General features: G+C 47.1%; 1 protein-coding gene across 4 annotated transcripts in view; it reads right to left on the bottom strand.

Moving 5' to 3' along the window:
- Nucleotides 1-23,250, bottom strand: part of MSI2 (musashi RNA binding protein 2) — a 472,007-nt gene that overhangs the window by 61,104 nt on the left and 387,653 nt on the right. For all 4 annotated transcript variants that reach the window (XM_064271280.1, XM_064271281.1, XM_064271284.1 and 1 more), the window contains exon 9: nucleotides 5,304-5,418. In XM_064271280.1, the coding sequence (XP_064127350.1) occupies nucleotides 5,304-5,418 (115 nt within the window). The remainder of the gene's footprint in view (nucleotides 1-5,303; nucleotides 5,419-23,250) is intronic.

The raw sequence follows: 23,250 nt of genomic DNA, 5'->3' as shown, positions 1-23,250 counted from the left end.
GGCAGAAGATGCCCGGGCATGACAAAATGACCCAGTGGCTTTCCAGTAACTACTAACTGAGGAGCAGGACCCAAGTGGGACACTGAGCTCCTGGGAGAAAAAAGGGAGGGAAGAGGGGCAAAGACCAGGACTCAGATGCCTTAAATGGACACACACATTGACTACTTCCTTGGGATTTATTTAAATGGTAGGGGCAGCTCAATTCTTCAAATTAATCACTTGCTATCAAATCAGATTTTTCAGAGCTAGATTTCTTATACTACTATTTCAGCAACATGGATAAGCAGATCATATGCAAACAGCCACATCACTACTGCCTATGGGGTCTTCCTAATGAAAAATGCCTCCTTCGCTTCTATTGTCATCACTGAGGAGTCTTAAATATTTTAGTGCCAATCTGACAGCTGAAGTGTATGCCCTGGTGTCACCTTTAAGACTCTCTTGGAGATAGCCACAGGGTGGAACTCCGAGTTCCTCCCTACACTAGGGCCATCAGTGCAATGCCATTTTATCTGTTTTCTTGCTGGCATACCCGAAACCTTCCTCTTTCACAAGAAGACAGAAAAGCACGACCAAGTTCACCCCAACTTGGGGCCTCATCCCAATCTTCCTGGATGTGTCAATATCATCTCCTGTACAACAAAGATGAGAGCATGGCCTCTGCAGGGTGGGGGATCTTATCTTCACCCCCACGCCCCCATCACTGAATATCCTCTAGGTCAGGCAGATGAAATCATAAATTTATAATACAACATTACTTCAATTTTCCTCTTCATTTACTGCTGTGAAGCCTAGCTCTGCTCTAGCGGCTCACAGCCCCAGCCACACAGGGGAAATTGGCTGGCTGCATATCAATAGCACATTATGGCAGACCCATGTGGATGCTCCATCAAGCTACATTACGGCGGGATGACCTCGCCACCACTTCCATTAGCAGCTGGGCCCCTCCCGCACTGGCCACTGCACAATTTATTTGCTCCAGTACTCTGGATGCCTGATCAATCCCACAGTAATTATCTCTTGTCACTAAGGTAAAAAACCAAGCCTCCTGCCTGGATAACCACTTTCCTTGCAGATCAGTTTTTCATCATGGGAACAAAAATCAGAATCCACAACAGAGTTTAGATTTGCCAGTCAGCTCATTTTGGGGCCCTATTTTGGTGATGCTGGTGGAACCTCAGAACTGTGGTTCTAGATCTTTGCTCCGACTTTAGAAGATGTTTGGATTCTAGATGGGTACTTGACTCATCTTTTCCCAGGCTCTGTCCTCAGCTACCCAGAGTCATGGAAATCTGCTCCCACCAGGCTCCTGACTTGAAAGAGACAAAGACTGGATCCAGGGAACTATCAGAGTGTGAACTGTCTGTTGCATGCTGAGTGAAGCAGGAAGACCACATTGGCACCACAGGGTCTGCATCCAGATGCAATACCAAGTTGCCAAGAGCCCTCCCTAAGCAAGGATGTGAAGACCCAAGTTGACATCCTGAGTCACTGGGGCTCCTTTAGACCTCTGCTGTCCAATTCAGTAGCCACTAGCCACATGCGGCCATTTAAATTTAGTTAAATAAAGTGAAAACTTCAGTCCTTCAGTCACATAAGCCATACCTCAAGTGCACAACAGTCACAGGTGGCTAGTGGCTGCCATATTGGCAGCACAGATATAGCATATTTCCACCAGAGCAGGAAGTTCTATTGGACTGCGCTGTTCTAGAAGGAAAATGAAGAGCTGAATTCTGAGTTTCCTCTGTCCACCAGGGAATAGTTGAACAAATGGAAACCTAGTTGGGAAAGACCCAAACAGATCTCTTGGGAAGAGAAAAATCTCAGCTGAAACTACAAATGAGTCTAGACTCATAGCTGTATGTTCCAGCTAAACTCCTTTCCATCAGCTAGTGAATGCCAACAGATGACTGTTCTAAATAGTTAATTTATTTATTGCTTTTGTTTCAGAGGGGCTTAAAGTTGGAGAACACTAGGCCATGATTTCACAGGGGGCTTCTCAGGACAAAAGGAGCCCTGGTGGTGCAACGGTTAAGTGCTCAGCTGCTAATTCAATAGTCGACAGTTCAAACCCACCAGCAACTCCGAGAGAGAAAAGGCCTGGTAATCGGCTCCTGTAAAGATTACAGTCTAGAAAACCCTATGGGGCAGTTCTACTCTGTCATATAGGGTTGCTATGAGTTGGAATCGACTCGCGGGCACACCACCACAACATCTCAGGACCAGTGTTGGTAAGAATGCCTTTAGCTGGGTAAAGAGCTTCATCTGGTCAACAGCACCTTTCCATTTCCAGGTCTGCAAGGTGAAGCTTTTCTTTTTTTTCCCCTAAATTTTGTTTATTTTGTTGTTGTTGAGAATATACATAGCAAACCATACACCAATTCAACAGTTTCTGCATGTACAATTTAGTGGCATTGACTACATTCTTTAATTTGTGTAACCAGTCTCACATTCCTTTTCTGAGCTGAGGGTGAAGCTATTCTTCCAGGCCTCAGCAATGCACTAATTCTCTACCACCGGTCTCAAACACCTGGGTAGAGCAAACGGTTTGTGCTTAACTACTCATCCGAAGGTTGGCGGTTTGAATCACCCTGTGGCACCATGAAAGAAAGGCCTGGCAATCTACTGCCATATGATTACTGCCATTGAAAACCCTATGGAGTGAACTTCTACTCTGAAACATGTGGAAATGCCATGAATTAAAATCAACTTGATAGCAAAAGAATTTTTTTTCTTTTATATATATAAAAAAAAAATTTTTTTATATAAAAAACTAGTTTTTACTATAAAAAAAAAAGCATTGTTAAATGGGTACTTAATTTTCTGTGTAAACTTTCACCAAAAATACAATAAAAAAATTAGGCAATAATAATATAAAAAAAAAACTACCAATACTAAACATTTAGATCAAGGATTCTATAGAAGAATCCTGATCAAAAGGGGAAAATTTGGAACAGAATTTGATAGTCACATGGAATCCAGACTTTTTAGAGCCACTGAGGCCGGATGACTTTCTGAAACTATTACCTTGAAGAAATCTTTAAACCTGAACCAAAACTATTCCCTGAAGTCATCTTTGAACCAAATAATTGTTTGGCCTAATTAGAAAAGAATGTCTGTATTAAGCATTATACTCCTTGAAAGAATTATCTACACGTAGTCAAACTGATAACAGTAACTCAAAAAGATAGATGAGAAGCTTAGAGGGGGCAGTGAGCTTGTATTAGTGATGGTCGAATAGTTTGGAAAAGGGTGTCAAGAAAAGTAGCACAACTTGAAGAATGTAACCAATGTCACAGAACTATACATGTGGAAGCTGTAGAAGTGATGTATGTTTTGTTGTGTATATTTTCACCTCCTCCCCCAAAATATAAATAAACGGGACTATTAAATTTGGAGTTTATTTTGGTATGCAACATAAGGTAAGGCCCAAACAATAATTATCTTTCAAGCAAGAGGTGATTGTCTTATAGTCAACCAGGAAATAATTCTCCTTTCTCACTGATTCTGTAATCATTCCTTTAAAATGACTATACTCTTACATATAAATATATATCTAGTTAGGCTTTTTCATCTTTACTATAAACAAGGTATATTTATACTTACCACACTGTTTTAATTACTGCACCTTTGGACTATGTTCTGATATTTGGTTAAACTAGTCTCTTCTTGTTCCTCTTTTTAAAACATTTTCTTATTTATTCTCTTGTGTTTCTTCTTTTGGGTAAGTTTTAGAATCATTTGGCCAATTTTTAAGGAACTACAATGGGATTTTTATTTGAAGCTCTGTTAAACCTAAAAAAAAATCTGAGAAAAACTAACATCTTGCCCATTTTGTAAGTATTCTCAAGGCATCTCTTTCCATTTCTTAAAGTTCCTCAAAATAACTTTACCTGCCCTTGTGATTTCCTCAGACAAGTAGATACCGTTTTTTTTAAGACCAAGAAAAGTGTTATAAATTTAAAACTAAGCCAGAAATGATTTAAACAGCAGCAAATTTGAAAATCTATAAAGAGCTTATCAAACAATATACAAGAGGGACTCTTGGCCAAACCAAATGAAAACCTATTAAAACTAGACAGATCATGTGCCTGAAAGGAATTTTACCATTAACTACCATTTATCCCATTTAATTAGTATTTTCCGGACACACAATAACTTGCACTAAAATACTGTTCTCGCCCCTTGAAATTTCTAATTATTGTTGCGACCCACACCATTACGCATCACCACTGCTTTCTCCATCTTTCATGCCATTTAAGCCGTAAGATTTTCAATTATCTACGCAGGAAGGACACAGATACCTTTAAGGAAAGGGGCATAATATGCAACTCAATTTCTTTAAAAGCCAGGAGAGATCATTTTTAGTCAGAACGAACACACTTTGTCTTTTATCATTTTTTTTTCTTTGCAAATAAAGAGTAAAACAGGCTATTTAAAACATCCATTTAAATGCAAATTTTGATATCCCAAAAGAAAAATGTTAAATCATTTAAATACAGGACTACCACCCACCTTACCATTTCCTCTCCTCTCCCCAAGTTTTAGAAAACGTAGCCTCAGCCCACAGGAGCTAAGCCACCAGGCATCCTTGGGTCTTTAAGAACTCCCACTCAGCAGAGAGGGGAGGCAGGGGAGTGACTTTTCCTTCTTTTGAATTGTCCAGCTGCCATTGAATGGACCCTGAGTAACAGTAACCCCATGTGTGTCAGGGTAGAACTGTACTCCATAGGGTTTTCTTGAAAACAGACCACCAAGCCTTTCTTCTGAGGCACCTCCAGCTGGCCTCAAACTGCCAACCTTTCTCTTAGCAGCCAAGTGCATTAAGCGTTTGCATCACCCAGGGACTCTTCTTTTGAATTAAAAAAATCCCAGTTGATGTTAAGTCAATTCCGACTTACGGTGACCCTACGTGTATAAGGTAGAACTGTGCTCCATGGGGTTTTCAAGGCTGTTGTCCTTTCAGAAGCAGATTACTCGGGCCTTTCTTCCAACTGCCAACTTTTCAATTAGCAGCCAAGTACCTTCACCATATCCACCACCTCTTGAACAAGAGGGTGGAACGGAGGGAAATAACATCCAGCGCCTCCTAGGAGCTAGGCACAGGATAAGATGCTCACCCAACTGGCACAACTATCTTGCAAGTGGGGATTACATCCTCATTTCCTGATGAGAAAACTGAGGCTCGGGGAGACAAGGCAGTTTGCCTGACTCGTGGGTGGCCCAGCTGGGTGTAGAGGCCTCCACAGCCCTCCCTGGCCCATGGTGACCCTGCTGTGGCCTCAGGTCTTGCCGGGACTCACCCAACATCCCCATGCCGAGCATGAATGCATCCATGGTGTAAGGCAGTCCCCGGGCCCGGCCTCTTGTCCCAGGTGGGAACATGACTTCTTTCGGCTGAGCTTTCTTACATTCTACCTGTTAAACAGAAAGGCGAACAAATGAGATGCAAATGAATTCCACGAAAATGTCAGATGCAGAACCGATCTGGTTACCGGCAAAGTTATTTTTAACCTTGCTCCTTACTCATTGTAAAAATAGCCGTGCCGAGTAAATGGTCTGCAAAATAAATATTTAAGAAAACATGCCGCTTGTGCAAATCCTGCTTTGAAAAAACCTACAAGGATGAAACTGGGTTATTGTCGAGGCCCGGGGGCGTTAGCTCAAGATAGACACACTTGGGCTAGAGCTCAGATGGAAGCTTGCGGAGAAGGCAGGAGAGTTAGGGAGGCAGACCACAACTGTTTGATGTGTCTGGAATAATAACAACAATAGCAGTAATAATAACAATAAATCCTTGGCCCTTTGCCATTGTCATGAGCTGTTGTCGAGCTGGCCCCTGATTCAGGATGATCCCAAGCACAACCGAAGGAAACAATGCCAGGCCTGCACCATCCCCATGACTGGTTGTCGATCAGATCGGTGTCATACATGGGGTTTTCACTGGCTGGTTTTGGGAGGCAGATCACCAGGCCTTTCTTCCTAGTCTGTTTTAGTCTGGGAGCTCTGCTTGCAACATGCAAGGCCCCGATGACAGACGGGTGGTGGCTGCACATGAGGTGTACTCATTGGGAATCAAACCAGGGTCTCCGGCGTGGAAGGTGGGAATTCTGCCCCTGAGCCATCAAGGCTCACAAGTTACTTTCAGTTTCCTTCAGGTAATCACGGTCCTCACTTCAGGTCATCTGATTCTCTTATGAAACAGGCTGGCCAGTTAATCTTACAGACGAGAAAAGTGAGTGTCAGAGGCTTGTGCAATGTGCCTAAGGCCACAGCCCAGCAGGTCAAGGCCTAGAAACCAGACTTTTAAAATTTCTAGTCAGTGATGCTGCCACTTTCACAAAACCTATACCAGCGCAGTGCTGGGTGAAGTCACCAGATTAAACACTGACTCTGTTCACCTGGATGACTGGTTTCTCATGTTGCAGCTACATCCTCAAGTGGTTGCCAATTTTCCCTGATTCCCTTCTGCCTCTAAAACGTCTTAATCTTACTCTGCTCACACACCCTGAACTATATGAAATGCAAAACCAAAAAACCAAACGAAACCCGTTGCCATCAAATCGATTGTGACTTTTGATGACCCCATGTGTTACAGAGTAGAACTGCTCCATAGGGTTTTGTTGGCTATAATCTTTAAGGAAACAGAGCACCAGGCCTTTCTTCTGCAGTAACGACAGGTGGGTTTGAACTGCCAACCTTTATGTTAGTAGACGGATGCAAATTGTTTGCAACCATCCAGGAAAATAGTTGCTTGCTGAAGTTCCTACTCTGTTTCAGACTCTTGCTCAGGACTCACATGCTGGTACTTTGCAGATAAATTGAACAAGCATGGTTACCCAGCAATCAAGTGCATTGCTGATAAAGAGAGGATGTTGTAGGGTGAGGCAGGGATGCTTACAGCAGCAAAAAAAAAAAAAAAAAAGGTATAAGAGTATGATAGCCTGTGATGGAGCAAAGAGAGGAATCAGGTGTCTTACTTAAAAAGCAGAGTGGGGCCATATGGTATAGAGGCAAAAACTTCACTTAGCTCAGCAGCTGCTGAGGGTATCACTATAACACAGAAAATTACCATCGTTCACGGCAAGTCTGAGATACCAAGACAAAGCTAGACTGTGTTCGGATATATACTGTTTAAAAAGGGATGTATCTGGGTTACCCATTTTGGAGATACTCTTGTCCCAGGTAGTTCAATTGAAAAATATGTTAGTGCTTAAGGTTGGTTAGTGCTTAAGCTTTAATTATCTAAAATATTAACTCCCCCTTCTTCAAAGACACCAAATAACTCCGAGAATGATAATCACAAATGCTTTTAAAAAATGGACAGATGGCTCAACATTCACGACCGACAGGCTTAAAGCAAAGAGTTTTTACAGCTTATAAGGAAAGGGTGGGCACCCTGACAGAGAATGGGTAAAGGACACAAACAGGCAATTCACAAACGGTGAATAAGGAAGACATGTTTCACCCATCAGATGGGCAGTGATAAAGGACTGTCTGATGTCAGGGTTCCTGAGGGTGTGGGGAGAAGGGGTGGAAACTGGCATATATTTTTCTGGAGGGCAATCTAACAATATTTCAAAAGCTGTAAATGTATACAACCTTTGACCTAGTAATCCTACTTTTAAGAATTTACCCTGCAATGACATGTAGACAGAGCCCTGGTGGTGTAGTGGTTAAGAACTCCACTGCTAACTAAAAGGTCAGGAGTTTGAATCCACTAGCTGGTCCGTGGAAACCCTATGGGGCAGTTCTACTCTGTTCTACAGGGTCGCTATGAGTCAGAATCACTCACGAGCAATGAGTTTTTTTTTTTTTTTTTTTAGTTCAACATTACTACTTATAATAAAAAAAAAAAAGGAAACACCCTAAATGTCCGGGAACTGGGGACTGGCTAAGCCAAGTGTGGTTCACCCACACTGATCAGATGTTACTCAGCTATGGAAAAGCATGCTGTGTGGTTAAGGTGCTTGGCTGCAAACCAAAAGGTTGGAGGGTCGAGTCTACCCAGAAGCACCTTGGAAGAAGGGCCTGGCGATCTACTTCTGAAAAGTCTGCTACTGAAAACCCTATGAAACACAGCTCTAGTCAGAAACATTCTGGGTCACCATGAGTTGAAGTCGGCTCAATGGCAACTGGCTGGTACAAGCAAAATCTTCAGTCCCGGGCAAAACAGGACGCCTGGTCACCCTAAGCACGCTAGGGAAAAAGGCAAATCGCAGCAACTTCGTGGAAACTAAAAAGTATCTATACGGCAGGACAAAAAAAATACTAAAAAGATACAACGAGTTGTCTCAGAGTGACTTTGTTTTTTAATTTTCACCATGCATTTTGCTGTTATTGCCGTTAATTTTCCAAGTTTTCTGCTTTGAGTATTACTGCTGCAAGTAGGGAGGAAAGGTGATTTAAAAAAAAAAAACAACACATTCATCAACACTGGGTCTTTTAGATTTCTCTCCTAAGCCAAGGGTGACAACTTGCTCCTGGCCGCCTGTCCCCTTGGGCCCCACTTCGGGGACTCTGAGAGCAGCCGGTGAGAAACCTCATTTGCATGGACCTGCCCAGAGCCCAGGAAGATGGGCGTGCTCTGCTCAGGCAGACAGATAATTACGGACCGCCAACACCGGGCTCCAGGATAATACTGCTAACCAGCTCACTTGCTAATAGCCCTATCGGTGACAATCTATTGCATTGTCTTATGAAAACCTGCTGCCTGTTCCTAGGCAACCTGATCAACGAAAATTTCAGGTTTATACAATTTTCATTTAGGGAACATAAAGGTTAACTGACTGTAATGGGAGTATTTTAAACAAACCCACCTACTCTTCCTCTCACTGAGCAGGGCTGGCAGCTCCTTTTCATTCTGCTCTGTCTTTGCTGCTAGTGTTTCGGGCAGCACCAACTGCGTGGGTTCTGTCAGCCACCCGCTGTGTCAACTGTGAGCGCTCCCCGAGGCCAGAGGCCATGGCGTACGCACTCTCTGGGGGACCCCAGCACATCCTGGGCACTTGAATGACAGCGGAAGGCAGCAGTCACAGCAGGGAGTCTGGCTTGGAAAGGTTTCTCAGGATCGGGAGGCCTGCCCATCCAGCCCCCTGCTCCTTTAATGTCTTAGACAAAGAGAACATACAAAGGGAAAAAGAACATAGCTATTCTTGGCCTGTATCCTGAGTTCTTGCAGTGGGTCAAGGGCTTGCTGAAGATGAAAGCTATGTCCGTCACTTCATCACCCATCTGACTGGCAGAGGCCACGTCTTCCCCATCAAACTGAGTTCCCAGTGCGGGGATCAGGGACTGTCTCCACTTTGCCAGGCCCTCTATGCAGAGTGTGTGCTGACTTACATGCTCACTGGGGCCAAGGAGACCCAGTCTACTTAATTCAACAGAAGTATGCAGAGAGAAGTGCCAGGCTTTGGGGCACACGAAGATAAACAAGGCAAGCCTCTACCTCCGAGAGCTCTCCATCTATTGGAAAACGGCAGGCTCTGACAGTCTTGTTCTTCTAACATTAGCAGAAGTACTCAAACATCAGCCTGCCCCTCATCTCTTCCGGGCCTTTTAGCCTCTGGGGCCTCTTGAGTTAGTCCACGTTTGGGTCAACCTCCCCCGCTATCCTCTCACTGGGCCCTGTGCAAGCTGGAGAGCTTGGCATGACCAACAGAGTTGGAACTAGAGCAGGTGAAAAACCAGGCTATCTTCTCAGTTCCAATCACATATTCCAGTCATCTGGCCAGATGCGATGTTCCAGTTATCTACTACTGTGCAACAAACTACTCCAAAGCTTAGTAGCTTAGAATAACCATTTATTATTCTTTCTCATGGTCCTGTGAATTGACTGGGCTCAGCTGGGTTCTCGCTCCAGGTCTCTTATGTAGTTGCAGTCAGATGGCAGCTGAGGCTGGAGCCATTGAAAGGCTTGTCTAGGCTGGGGGTCCAAGGTGGCTTCTTAGCTCACATGGCAGTCAATGGTAGTTTGGCTGGGACTGTTGATGAGGGTGCCTCCATATAATTTCTCCATGTGGCCTGGTCTTCTTACAGCATGGTGGTTGTGTTCCAACCATGAGTATCTCAAGTAAAAAACACATCAGGGCACCAAGAAAGCGGCAAGGCTTCTTATAAGCTGGAAGTCACACGGTGTTACTTCTGCCCTATTCTAGAGGTCTAGATTCAGTGTGGGAAGGGAGCACACAAGGGCCTGCATATTGGGAGGTGCGGATCACTGGGGGCCATCTTTGGAGACTAGCTAACACGTGTGACCAACGAACAGCTGTAAACTGACAGGACAGCAGAAGGCTCTCCTCCCACCCTTGGTGTTTGGCAGGCTGGGTTGTTAAGGCAGTGGGCACTGAAGGCTGTTTTCACCAGGAACAGAGGATGGGGCATAGGAACTCCCTCCCAATGCAGCCTAAGAGACTTGTCTGGTTCCCTATGGCCAACAGAAACAAAATAGAGGTGGTGCTCATGGTAAACAGGCCTCTTGCTCCAGCTGTATTTCAGAACAGCCCCCTAGAAGCCCTATTTATGGTAAATACTCCCCACCACACCACCTACCCCCAAAGAAGCTCGTTCTCAAACCACTCTCCATAGGGCAGCCCTGGGTGGGGGCAGAGTTTGGAGGAAGGAACCAATCCTTAAGTCTCCTCAGTCAACAGCTCAGCAGCTTCCCACAATGACTGTCACTGCCACTGACTCAAATGGCCACTGAAAAAAGGCAGTCTGAATGCAGGGGTGAGAAATTTATCAGCAAATTCCACTTGGATTCATGCCTGTAAGAAGCCCCAGAGGCAACTCATGACCAACTGCTCATATCAGGAAGACTAAGTCTCCATTTTCAAATTTCACAGCTGGCAAAGCCACCTAGCGACCCCATTAGCAGCAAACCCACACCAGGAGTGAATGCCAAGGACATGCCAACCCTACGAGGGAGTCTGGAATTTATTTGGAAACTTCATTCTTCAAATATGTTGCTTTGCTTGGCCAACAGGCCTTGGAGAAGAAGGTATGGCCCCCTTCGAAAGCCCCACAGGTATGAGGTCAGAACACTGACCTAACTGAGCCCTCTGCAACGACAGGATAACTAAGGCAGCAACATGTCCTTCAGGGAGCAAACCAGAGGGCGCTGGAGCCTGCACTGTAGCTTCTAGTGCTCTTGTGTCTGCTGCTCTTTAGGGTGGGAGGTGCATCTTCCCATCAGCCTTGGGAAGCACTTCAGCAAGGAGGTTTGGTGGTGTTCCTAACTTCCTATTTAGAAACAATTTCAAACTTACAGAGAAATTGCAAGGATAGCACAAATAACACCAGTATAGCCTTTACCCAGATTCACCTACCATTCATATTTTTTCCATTTGCTTTATCATGCGCATGTTCTCTCTCTCTGTCTATGCCTATAGGTGTATTTTTTTTTCTGAACCATCTGAAAGTTAGCTGCATCCATCATGGTACGGATTTTCTAAGAATAAGGACATTCTCTTAAATAACCTCAGTACAGTTATCAACCTCAGGACATTTTATAATGATGCAATACTTTTATCTAACCTATCTTTCATATTCCTATTTTGTTGATTGACTCAATAGCGTGCTTTATAGCATTTTATTCATCCACCCATCCACCCACCCACCCCATAGAACAGAAAACTGAGGCCAGAGACATCAGACACCCAGTCTGTGGCTGTGGACCCTGTACCTGCATGGTAGGGCTGGGACTTTAGCCACAGCACATGCCAGGGGAGTGGGTTCTGCTCCAAACCCTCTCTTGGGAGAAGAAGAAATGGGGAGCACTTGACATCAGGCGATGGGACATCTGTGGGAATGGCTTACCACTACTGGCCAGAAAACCTTGTGGCGGTAAGCACCCTGGCCATTGAGGAGAACACCACACTGGGAAACCTGAGAAGTGAAAAGGCTTTTGTTTTCCCCTGGTCTCTACACAAACGGCCCCAGTCAGCGTGCTGCCCTGGGGGCCGGATGGGAAACCAGGCCTGCCTCAGTCTGGGAAACCCGAGCCATGCTCCTCGGCCTAGATTTCCCGCCCAGGACAAGGAAACTCTGTTTGGCCTGAAGAGGCCAGTGTTGGCAGCTTCATTTCTCATCCCAAGCAGGTCATGTTAGTGACAACTGACTCCTCCAGGGCGGAGGCACCCATTCAAAGGATAACCACCCCCCCACTGTACATAGAGTAACCTTGACTGTCTGGCTGGTGGGAAGAGTGAGGGGAATGGGGGCCAGGCTTCTCAGGGCAGCCAATGCTGGGGGGAAGGCAGCCTGTGGCTTCCACAGTGAGCATCGTCCTTCCACAGAACTTCCTTAAAGGAACAGAGGCCTTTTTGCCATGAGACCAGAAGAATTAGACGATGCCTGGCTGCTATTACTGAACGTTTTGATCAAAGATTCTGTAGAAGAATTCTGATCAAAAGGGGGAAAATGTAGAACAGAACTTCAAATTCTCATGGAATCCAGGCTTTTCGGGAGTCATTGAAGCTGGATGAACCCCCGAAACTACTGCCCTAAGATAATCTTTAAACTCTAAACCAAAAATATTCCCTGAAGTCTTCTTTAAACCAAAAAATAATTTGGCTTAATTAGTAAAAAAATGTCTGTCTTGAGCATTATTCTCCTTTAAGAACTATCTTTATGGGATCAGGAGCCCTGGTGGCATAGTGGTTAAGAACTCGGCTGATAACCAAATGGTCAGCAGTTCGAATCTACCTTCTGGGGTGGTTCTACTCTGTCCTATAGGGTCACCACGAGTCTGAAATGACTAAGATGGCAAAGGGTTTGGTTTGATTTATACGGAATCAAATTGACGATAGCAACTCTAAAGATTAGATAGGAAGCTTAGGGGACAATGAGTTTATGTTAATGGAGGAGTGACAATTTGGAAAAGGAGGGTGAGAATGGTTGCACAACTTGAAGAATGTAATCAATGTCACTGAGTTGTACATGCAGACATTGTTGAATTGGTATATTTTCAACAACAAAAATAAAATCCATTATTTAAAAAAAAAAAAAAAGACGACAACGACACAGAGGCCCCACCTGGTCTGTCCTGAGATCAGCATGGCCTCATTCCCTTGTCTCCAAGCAGCTCCTCCCCAACCAGGCTCTGGTGGATTCCAACCACACTGCACCTCCAGAACTCCAAGCTGATTGCCTTCTCCCGCCACTAGGCCCCGAGTGCCTTCCCAGGAGAGGCAGTGGGGAGCTAACACACAAGTCTCAAGCTTCAGGGTCCAGAGCCCAACAGCTTCACAGACCTCTTCCCTGAGGCGGGAGGGACCTCATCTCCAGAAACCACTCTACCTCCAGCAAGGCTACGTGTCCAGTAGCCACAGCCGACTCCCTCCTCGTCAGTCCTCCCTCTGCCTCTCTGTCAGTCACAGCCTCTCTGGAAACCCCGAGGGCAGGATGCCACACTGAGCTCTTGCAGGTTCAAAACCAAGACTGAGAGGGAATGTGCCCTCAAGGAACTTGCAGGCAAACAAAAGAGCAAGAAATACAAACACAAGCAAGCTCTGTAGGGCAGGAACCGAGTCTTGATTCTACTACTCTACCTTTAGCACTGCACCTGGCACAGAGTTGAAAGGAGGACCCAGAGCAAAATGAGAATCAGGGGCCCTTGTTCAATGATTAAGAGTTTCAATACCACCACAGTAAAGCATTAAACTCAGCATGGGTCCCTTCTAAGCACAGGGCCCTGGGTGGCTGCTCAAGACAGCCGTGCGGTGAAAGTTGAGTCAAGAGGCCTGTGGAGTGATAAGGTGAGGGGATGGCAAGGACATAATCCAGCTAAGCAGAGGCGGAGGAGAGGCCTCGAGGGCCCAGTGGAGGGGGAGAGAAACAGCCTCCTCGAGGTAGAACCGGACCTGTGCATTACTCTGTGTGACCTGTAGAGTCAGACAGCCCCTCCTCGGTTCTAATGTTCGTTCCGGTTCTAACGTCTCAGTTCCCTTGGCCACACAGGTCCTGCTCTCACAGCTCTTCCTGACCACCCTCTACCCAGCCCTCAAGGCCCACTCAGATGTTGTTTCTTCCACAAAGCCATCTCTGGGTCTAGCCTCTACGATTAATTGCCCCACGACTTCCAGAATTAATTTCATCCGCTGTTTCCTCTTCTCAGCATTTTGTTATAACCAATGACAGCAAAGTGGAGGAGGTCAAAAACCAATAATATTAACTAAACTAATATATTAACATAAATTAATAATATTAAGCACCTACCGTATATGAGGCAAAAAGTAGCCCTGGTGGCACAATGGTTAAGTGCTCAGCTGCTAAGAGAAAGGTTAGTGGTTTGAACCCACCAGTGGCTCCATGGGAGAAAGACTTGGCAATTTGCTCCCATAAAGATTACAGCCTAGAAAACCCTATAGGGCAGTTTTATCTGTTACATGGGGTTGCTATGAGTAGAAATCAACTTCATGGCACACGGCAACAATCTTTATGGAAGCAGACTGCCACATCTTTCTCCCACGGAGCAGCTAGTGGGTTTGAACTGCTGACCTTTTGGTTAGTGGCTGAGTGCTTAACCACTGCACCACCAGGACTCTTTCCTGTAAAGATTACAGCCTAGGAAACTCTATGGGGCAGTTCTACTGTCTTATAGGGTTCTATGCGTCAGAATCAACTCAACAGCACACAACAACAATGTTAATGAGGTGGAGTCCTGGGTGGCACAAATTAATGCTCTTGGCTGCTAACCAAAAGATTGGAGGTTCAAGTCCATCCTGAGGCACCTTGGAAGAAAGTCCTCGCAACCTACTTGTGAAAAATCAGCCATTGAAAGCCCTGTGGAGCACAGCTCTACTCTGACACATGTGGGGTCACCATGAGTTGGAATCAACTCAACAGCAATTGGTTTGGCTTTGGCTTATACATGAGGCAGGGGTTGGGTGTGGACACAAAATGAATATAAAAATGAATATGAGTAGTGTGATGTAGCTCTTCCCTTTGAGGTGTTCAGAGTCTGAGCGAGGGGCAGCAAGGAGCTGGTCCCCAATACTCTCCCAGAATGTGCCCCATAAACACAGCCTTCCACCCTGCCCAGATCTAAGAGCAGGACCTTGTCTGTTACATAGAGGCCTAGCCTAGGAGCTAAGGGTCCAGGTTTAAATCCTGCTCTGCTTGCTGGCTCTCTGAGTGAGAATCAGCTGCCTAGCTCCTTGGCACCTCAGTCTTTTTATCTGTAAGAAAAGAGTTCACAGCAGTCACTCCTTTCCTTATAGGACTATACCGGAAAACTAAACCACCCGTCCTACAAAGTACTTGCCCTGGACAAAGTTCACTGAACTAAGCTGAGTCACGCCTCACCCTCCTCCATGCTGAGCCTAGGTGAGTGCATCTGCAGGTGATAAAGCCAGCTCACGCCTGTGTTGACTGAAATCCTCCTGTGTTGACTGAAATCCGGAAGACCAGGGAGCAGACAGGAGGACAGAAAGCGGCCACTTCCTGCCCTGCACACTCTTTGCAAACTGCCGCACCCTTTCTCCTTCACCTCTCCTGCCTGGTAGAGCCCCATCTCCCTGCTTTCAACAGCAAGGCGCACAGAGGGAGTGTCACAGGCTGCACTATTTGGGGAAAAAGCTGATGGTGGCAGCAGTAGCTGTTCTTTTTCTTTCTGAGAACGTGCAAGGGCATTTCAAAGTGAAATGAAATCCCAGCCTTAAGCAGGTGCCTGAGTTCTGCCCAAGGCTGGAGGCACAGTCCCAGTTCACAGTAGGCTTCACCAGAGACCCTGCCCATGGCCAATATATTCTCTCCATTTACAAGAAAGAAGGAAAAATAAAAGACACAAATTGAACATTAGCTTGGACCTTCCTGGGAAGTCAGGGCAAAGCAGCTGAGAGATGGGGTAAAAGGAAGACCCGTAAACCACCTTGAGTCCTGGCGACCCCATGGGTCTCAGAGTAGAACTGTGCTCCGTAGGATTTTCAACTGCTGATTTTTCAGAGGAAGACTGCCAGGCCTTTCTTCCAAGATGCCTTTTGATTAAAAGCCGAGAGTGTTAACTGCACCACCCAGGAATCAGGAGAATGTTCCAGGCCTCTGAAGAGTGGCAAAGAGAGCAGGGAACAGCCTCTTCAACTGGTCTCCTGTGCTCCTGCCTCGTGACCTGCACCCCAGGTGTATTTAGGGGTGCCGGTGGCAGCACGTGTGGAAAAGCCCAGGGGTGCTGGGCCCCGAGATACTGGTAGGACACTCTGCCTTCCTGATCCTCCTGCAATGATGCTGCCCAAGGGCAGATAAAGGGCAAACAAGCCAGAACCCAGGCAACTGGGGCACTGGCATGGCCAAGGCCACTTCCCCGCAGGCCAGATTACTTCGGCTCAAAGAGCTGCAGACACTCACCATCCAGGCACCCCAGGCTCCCCGCTCCACATCTACGGCCTACCCCATATACCCATCACTCGCTCCTCATTAGCAGTCTGTACACAAACGGCAGTACGTGCATGTGTGATGTGTCGGGGGCCAGGATCACTCCCTCCTCACATAAACACTAGGTTCATTTATTAAATGCCTCTCTGGCATTTCCTTTTTTGCCTTTATCCTGCTTGTTTAATATTGCATTTGACACTCTCATTTTATAAATGGCAACAGAAGCAGAATGGATGGCTAAAATTAGCTTACGAGTGAGAACGATGCTACAAATAGGATCGTGAACACAGAAGCGTAGTTAATTCCACCCACATTACACGCCCCCATGCTCTGAGCTGGCTCCTGACCCAGCTTTCTGTCTGTGGGGCTGAACAGGAGGAGCCAGAGGGAGGGGCTTTGTGCCTAGTCTTTGCGGTACCTTGCAAGGGGGCAGCGCCTACATGGTCACCCTCATCTGGGGCTGCCTCTCGGGACGGCTTGGCCCCAGCACCACAGCCCCGAGTCCCATCTCAGGCCACTCCTGCCTCCTCCCACCCAGAGGCCTCCAATAAGGGGATCAACCCCAGGTGGGTCCTGGGCTGAAGCGTGGCAGCCTCAGATTCCACCAGCATCTGCTTTTAGAAGTGGGCTTTTCAGAACCTCCCAAAAGGATGGGCGGGGGCAGATTACCCTATTAGCAAGGTAAGCATGGGCTTACACGTGATGAAACTCATGTGATTAGGAAGTAAGCATAAACAAGCCCTTGCTTATCTTGCTGAGTGGGTCACTCACCTGTCAGAGACTGTAAATCTGAATAGAGGCTCTGATTCTGTAGGAAGGTGCTGTGGGGTTGAGAGAGAGACAGATGCCAGCCAAACTAGAAGCAGAACCTTTGACATGGTGAAAAAATGTGAATTGTTCACTACAGATGACCTGGTAAGCACTGTGCTTACCTTGCCTATTGGATAATCCACCCCTGAGAGTGGGTCAGCTGAAAGAAAGGTCTGACTCAGCTTCCCTGGGGCCTAGAAAATGGAAGCTCTCGCTCCTCCTGCCCTGCTCTGGGGGTGGGAGCCTGGGTGCCTTCTCTCCTTCAGGACCAGCCTGCAGCGTTGAGAGGGCTCACCTCATACACATCCCTCCCTGTCCAGGAGACAGGGGTCCCCTCCTGCCCAGGACCTGCTCCCCTGCATGGTACAGCCTTGCCTTTCAAGCAGGCCCTTACCTCATGATTACATATTTGTTCAACAAAGTAATTCTAGGGATAATGCTAACTATGATGAGAATAATAATAAAATGCTAACTATGATGAGAATAGTCAAAGTAAAAATACTGCTTCATAGAGTGTGCTACGGCCTGGCTCTGCTCCAACCCTTTTCAAGTCTTAATTCTCTTGAGGTAGGTGCCCTCGTTGCCCTGTTTTACAGAAGAGGGAGCCACAGAGAAGTTAAGTAACTTGCCGAAGGTCACAAAGCTAGTAAGTGGTGGGGCAGGAGCATATGCAACCTCGTAGCAGATGAGCTGCATGTGGCCCCCACTGCCAGGAAGGTCTCCCGGGTTGATACCACCCCGCTCTGACTGTCCTCTTACCCCTCCACCCTCCCACCCCCTGCCCCGCTCAGTGCTTGGGGCTCCTCCTAAGAATGAAGCAGATATACCAGAAGAATAAAGCACTGAGACCTCTGGAGGCTGCTACCCCAAAGCCCAGTGTCTGTGTGGGGCACACTCCCCGCCCCACTCTGTCTCTTCCTGACTAATAAAATGCTAGCTTAATAGTGAGCCTCTCTGATCACATGGCTAAAAGCCTTTTCTTGGCCCCTTGAGACAAGAAGTACCCTTATAGTGCCTACTTGGAGCTGGATTAGTTTAGGTCAGGAGTCTACAAACTACAGCCTGCGGGCCAAATCCTGCTTGCTGCCTTTTTTGTAAAATAAAGTTTTATTTGAACACAGCCCCAACCATTGATTTAAATACTGACGATGGCTGTGTTCACGCCACAGTGGCAGAGCTGAGTAGGTGAGTAGTTTTAACAGTAAAATTTTTACTGCCGGGCTCTTCGCAGCTTGCTGATCCTTTGTTCAGGCCAAATGGAAGTAACTAGCAGTTACCAAGAGAGTTTTCAGGAGTTCTTATTCCTTCAGGGCTATCGGATTACATGCTCTACAACGGAACAGGCAAAGACCAAAAGACCACCCAGGGCCAGGAACCAAATCAGAGCTTTATATCAGCTTCCCATTTAAGAGGAGGAAACAGGTGCAGGTAGGTGGGGTGCTTGCTCATGGTCACAGGTAACAGGTGGTGGACCTGGGAACCAGGCTTGGGCCTGCGTGTTCTGAAGCCCACGGTGCTGCTAAACAATCCAGAGGTCCTGGCTTGGGATGAGGGCTTATACACGTCGTTCAGAGGGGTCTAGCCTTAACCCGATAGATGCTCCTCACATGTTCTTTGCTAGGGTGCCAGCGGCACCATCTATCATCCATGCTCCAAGTCCGTGCTCAGAAGGAATGGCATCCCAGCAGAGGGTATTCCTTGGCACCAGAGCTTTCTCCAGGAGACCTGATCTCTCTCTGATCACACAGGCAGCATGCGGTGGTGCTGAGAGCACCAGACTGGTCTGGGATCTGGGGGCCAGACCACCTCGTCCAGGTCCACGCTCTCAGGCCCTCAGTCTCCTCACTCTCAGGTCCCTTCCTAACGACATCGGGTGGATGATTTATGACCCTCAACTCCCACCTTATCTATCATTCACAGTGATGCCAGGTGAGGACTTCTCAGACTCTAATGTGCTCGCAGATCCTGGGGATTTGTTAAAATGCAGATTCTGATTCAAGAGTCCGGGGTGGGATCGGAGACTCTACGTTTCTAACAAGCTCTTGGGTGATACCAGGGCTCTGGTCCATGGATCACATCTTGATTACCAAGGGTCTAGACCTCCTCTTCATTCCAATGCAATGGGAAGCCAAACTGGCATGGTTGCTTTACCCACAAGTCGCTTAGCAAATTTTTGCAAATCAGATCACCTTAAAGGAATAAGAAAAAAAGACATTCTGAAAGAAATCCTATAGTACCAGTTGCCCTTGGCTCCATTCTGACTCACGGCGACCACTTGTGTGTCAGAATAGAACTGTGCTGCATAGAGATTTTGATCGTTGATTTTTTGGAAGTAGATCACCAGGCCTTTCTTCCAAGGCATCTCTGGGTAGCTTTGAACCTCCAACCTTTTGGTTAGCAGTTGAGTGTGTTAATCATTTGCACCACCCAGGGACTCTCCCAGTCCTACAGTAGTCGTTGTATAAAGCAAATAGAAACCCTTTTGTCTTAGTCATCTACTGTTGCCATAACAGAAATACCACAAGTGGATGGCTTCAACAAACAGAAGTTTATTCTCTCACAGTCTAGTAGGCTGGAAGTCGAAATTCAGGACATCAGCTCCAGGGGAAGGCTTTCTCTGTTGGCTCTGGAGGAAGGTCCTTGTCATCAATCCTCCCTTGGTCTAGGAGCTTCTCCACGAAGGAGCTCTGGGTCCAAAAGACGCACTCTGCTCCTGGCACTGCTTTCTTGGTGGTATGAACTCTCCCTTCTCTGCTTGCTTCCCTCTCCTTTTCTCTCTTATAAGATGAAAGGTGGTGCAGGCCCCACCCCAGGGAAACTCCCCTTACATTGGGGATCAGGGAAGGGAACTGGTAAGGGTGTTACATCCCACCCTAATCCTCCTTAACATAATTTAATCTTGCCTCATTAACCACAGGCAGAGATTAGGATTTACAACACACAGGAAAATCACATCAGATGACAAAATGGTGGACAATCACACAATACTGGGAATCATGGCCTAGCCAAATTGATACACATATTTTTGGGGGACACAATTCAATCCATGACACCTTTCTTATACTCACCAGTCATAAATCCAGATTTTTCATAAAGAGGTTTGCTTAAGTTGACAAGAAGGTAGAGTGTAAAGAATACAAGTTCAAATCCTGGCTCTGCCACTTAGAACTAACTGTCCACTGTGGCAAGTCCCTCCCCTCTCTGAGCTCTAGTGTCCTTATCCATAAAATGGGAATAAGGACCCCATGATGATGACAGAAGACCACATGTATGGTGAACAACAATTTCTTTCTGCTGAATCAGGCGTGGAGAAAGGCTCTGCTCGAGACACCCTTCCATCTGTACCCCAAGTTCTCACCCAATGAAGGTGGCACTGAGCCAGGCCTCCGAAGACACCAGAGCCGGCTCTTTGTTAATTCCCACCTCCTTTCCCCCTGGCTGCCTAGCACCAGGAGGCTGCTTTGAGATTGAGCTCCGGCGATTAATCAAGCCTATGTCCCTGCTGCTTGGGGGCTGCTGCAATCAGAGGACGCTGCAGGAGGAGTTATTAGCTGCCTCCCACACTGGGGCTCAAAAATGACCACAGAGGAGCCTCTCTCCCAAGGGCCAGGAGAGGCTCCGTGTAAGCGTTTATATGTGTTTACTGACAAAGAGCCACGCCTGCATTCCACTCTGACCTGTGTGAAGCCAGGACAGGACTGAGTCTCGGGTCGTGGGTTCAGGCCTGGGCTTGGCTGGTGTCCAGCTGCCCCCTCTGCCCCTTGCCCAACTGCCTCAGAGGCAGGGAAGGAAAAGGCTTGGAGATCCTCAGCTGACCGGGACCACTTAAGCCCAAGATTGGCCCTTCTCCCCAGCTGGGGCATCTGGTCCTGGGTGGCCTGTCTCTTCTATTAGGAGAACACGGAACCACATGGCCACAATATGGCCGACTGGGAGTGGCGGGTAGTCGATGGCCTGGAAAGGCCTGTAGCCGGCTAGGTAACCTTTAATAAAGTCCCTTGCAGCCTGGAGAAGGGGTGTGCTGTTGTTGTTGTTAGGTGCCATCGAGGTGATTTCGACTCACAGTGACCCCCTGTGACAGAGCAGAACTGCCCCACAGGGTTTTCTAGATTGTAATCTATTTAGGGGAACAGATCGCCAGGTCTTTCTCCCGTGGAGCAGCTCAGTGGCTTTGAATCACCAACCTCTTGGTTAGCAGCCGAGTGCTTAATTGTTGTGCCACCGGGGATCCTTGGAGCAGGGGTTTAGCTCTGTGGCTATAAACATCACGTCTGGAGTATAGCTTTCCGGGCTGGAGTGCTGGTGCTGCATTTGCTGACCATGGGACCTTAGGCGATCTCCCTCTGCCTCACTATGGTTATCTCTAAAAGGGGGTTAACAGTGAGTACCCCCATCACAGTGGGTGTGGTGTGACAATCAAATGAAATGAGAGGTATAAAGTGGTTAGCAGAGTATGTAGCTACCCACTGCCACCCACTGCTGTGGAGTCGATTCTGACTCATAGTGACCCTATGGGACAGAGAAGAACTGCCCCACACAATTTCTAAGGAGCGCCTGGTGGATTCAAACTCGTCAGCCTTTTGGATAGCAGCCATAGCTCTTAACCACTATGCCACCAGAGTTTCCGGGACATTGCTAGCACTGAAAAAACGTTAGCTACTGGGGGAGAGAGAGTATGTGTGTGTGTGTGTATGTGGAGGGGGAGGCGTCAGGTGAGGTCTTTCTGATCATCCCGCTGCTACCACCTTGGAGGAGACCTCCTTAAGGCAGGGCCCGTATGGGGTGGGATGGGGGTTCCTATGCTCCCAGGCCCCCGAAAGCAGCTCTCCTGGTCCTCTGTCCTGCTGCTGGCTCTCCTGGGTAGCAGAGAAGGATCCTTACATTTTACAAATGCCCTGGAGTTTCACCAACCAAATTCGATGGGAAATAGCTTTGGAAACTGTGATGTGCTTCACGGTCACATGGTTCCTCATTTCATCCTGTATTTGGTTCAGAAATATTTATGAAGGGCCTGCTAAGTGCCCAGCACATGAGTACTAGATTAAGAATCAGAGCCTTGGATTCAAGTCCTTCGCCACGGCTGATCAGTGGTGAGGTCTTATCTGCGCACAGGAAGAAACTGGAGCTCTGGGCACATTTGGAGGGGCACGGGCATCTGCCTGTTCCTGCCACGTGCACAGAGAGACGGCAACAGTTAAACGAGATCCGTCTTTACAGCTTCACACGCAGTCCAGTTTACAAAACATGCCTCCGTACATTCTAACAACCGTCCGGGCTCCTACTTGGCAGTCTTGGAGTTCTCAGAGTTCCGGATCTCCAATTTGAATTCTGTCCATCGCTCAGTTTAAATTCGTTTCCTTTTCTTTGGACCGCAGAAGTAGAAACCAGCACAAGAGAATCCAAAGGAATTCACAATTCAGGCTTCTCTACCAACACCCGTTAAATTCCAGCCTGCTTCAGATGGCAGGGGAAGCTGGATGTTGACGACAAGAGCTAATGTTCATTAAGCCTGTACCCTGTGCCAGGCACTGTGCCAAGCCCTTCGCTCACAGTATTTCTGTCATCCAGTCCTCAACAACCCCATGAGGTGGTACCATCACCCCATTTTACTGGATCTCAATGGGGTTCAGTGACCCACCCCAAGGTCCTCTTCCAATAACTCAAAATTCCCCCTTAGAGTGATAACTGGTGGGGCTGAGCTGGGAACCTGGACTGAACTCTCCAAAGCTGGGATCCTAACCACTATACCGCCCCCGCCCCCTGCCACCTCTTCTTTGTCTCCTTCCATTTTTGTATATTCTCTTAAAGAGCAAGCACTAGACTCAAAAGACAACAGAAACCCTCACACTATGGCAGTTACCCTTGCTGGTTACCTGCACCTGCACAGCCAACCTCCATCTGGATGGTAGGGAAGGTGGTAAACTTAAAGGGATTGGGCGAAATGGCTTCAACCTCTCTGGCTTCAAGCCAGCCCACATGTCAGCTTTCTGGGGCTAAAACTCTACCTCAACTCCCCCTGGGTCATCTGAGGGTGCATTCTCTGACCCTCTAAGCTCCAATACTTGTCGA

This window comes from Loxodonta africana, chromosome 18 (assembly GCF_030014295.1).
Source record: "Loxodonta africana isolate mLoxAfr1 chromosome 18, mLoxAfr1.hap2, whole genome shotgun sequence".
Classification (NCBI taxonomy): Eukaryota; Metazoa; Chordata; class Mammalia; order Proboscidea; family Elephantidae; genus Loxodonta; species Loxodonta africana.
Note: the sequence above shows the minus strand (reverse complement) of the source record. Positions and strands in the feature narration are given on the sequence as shown.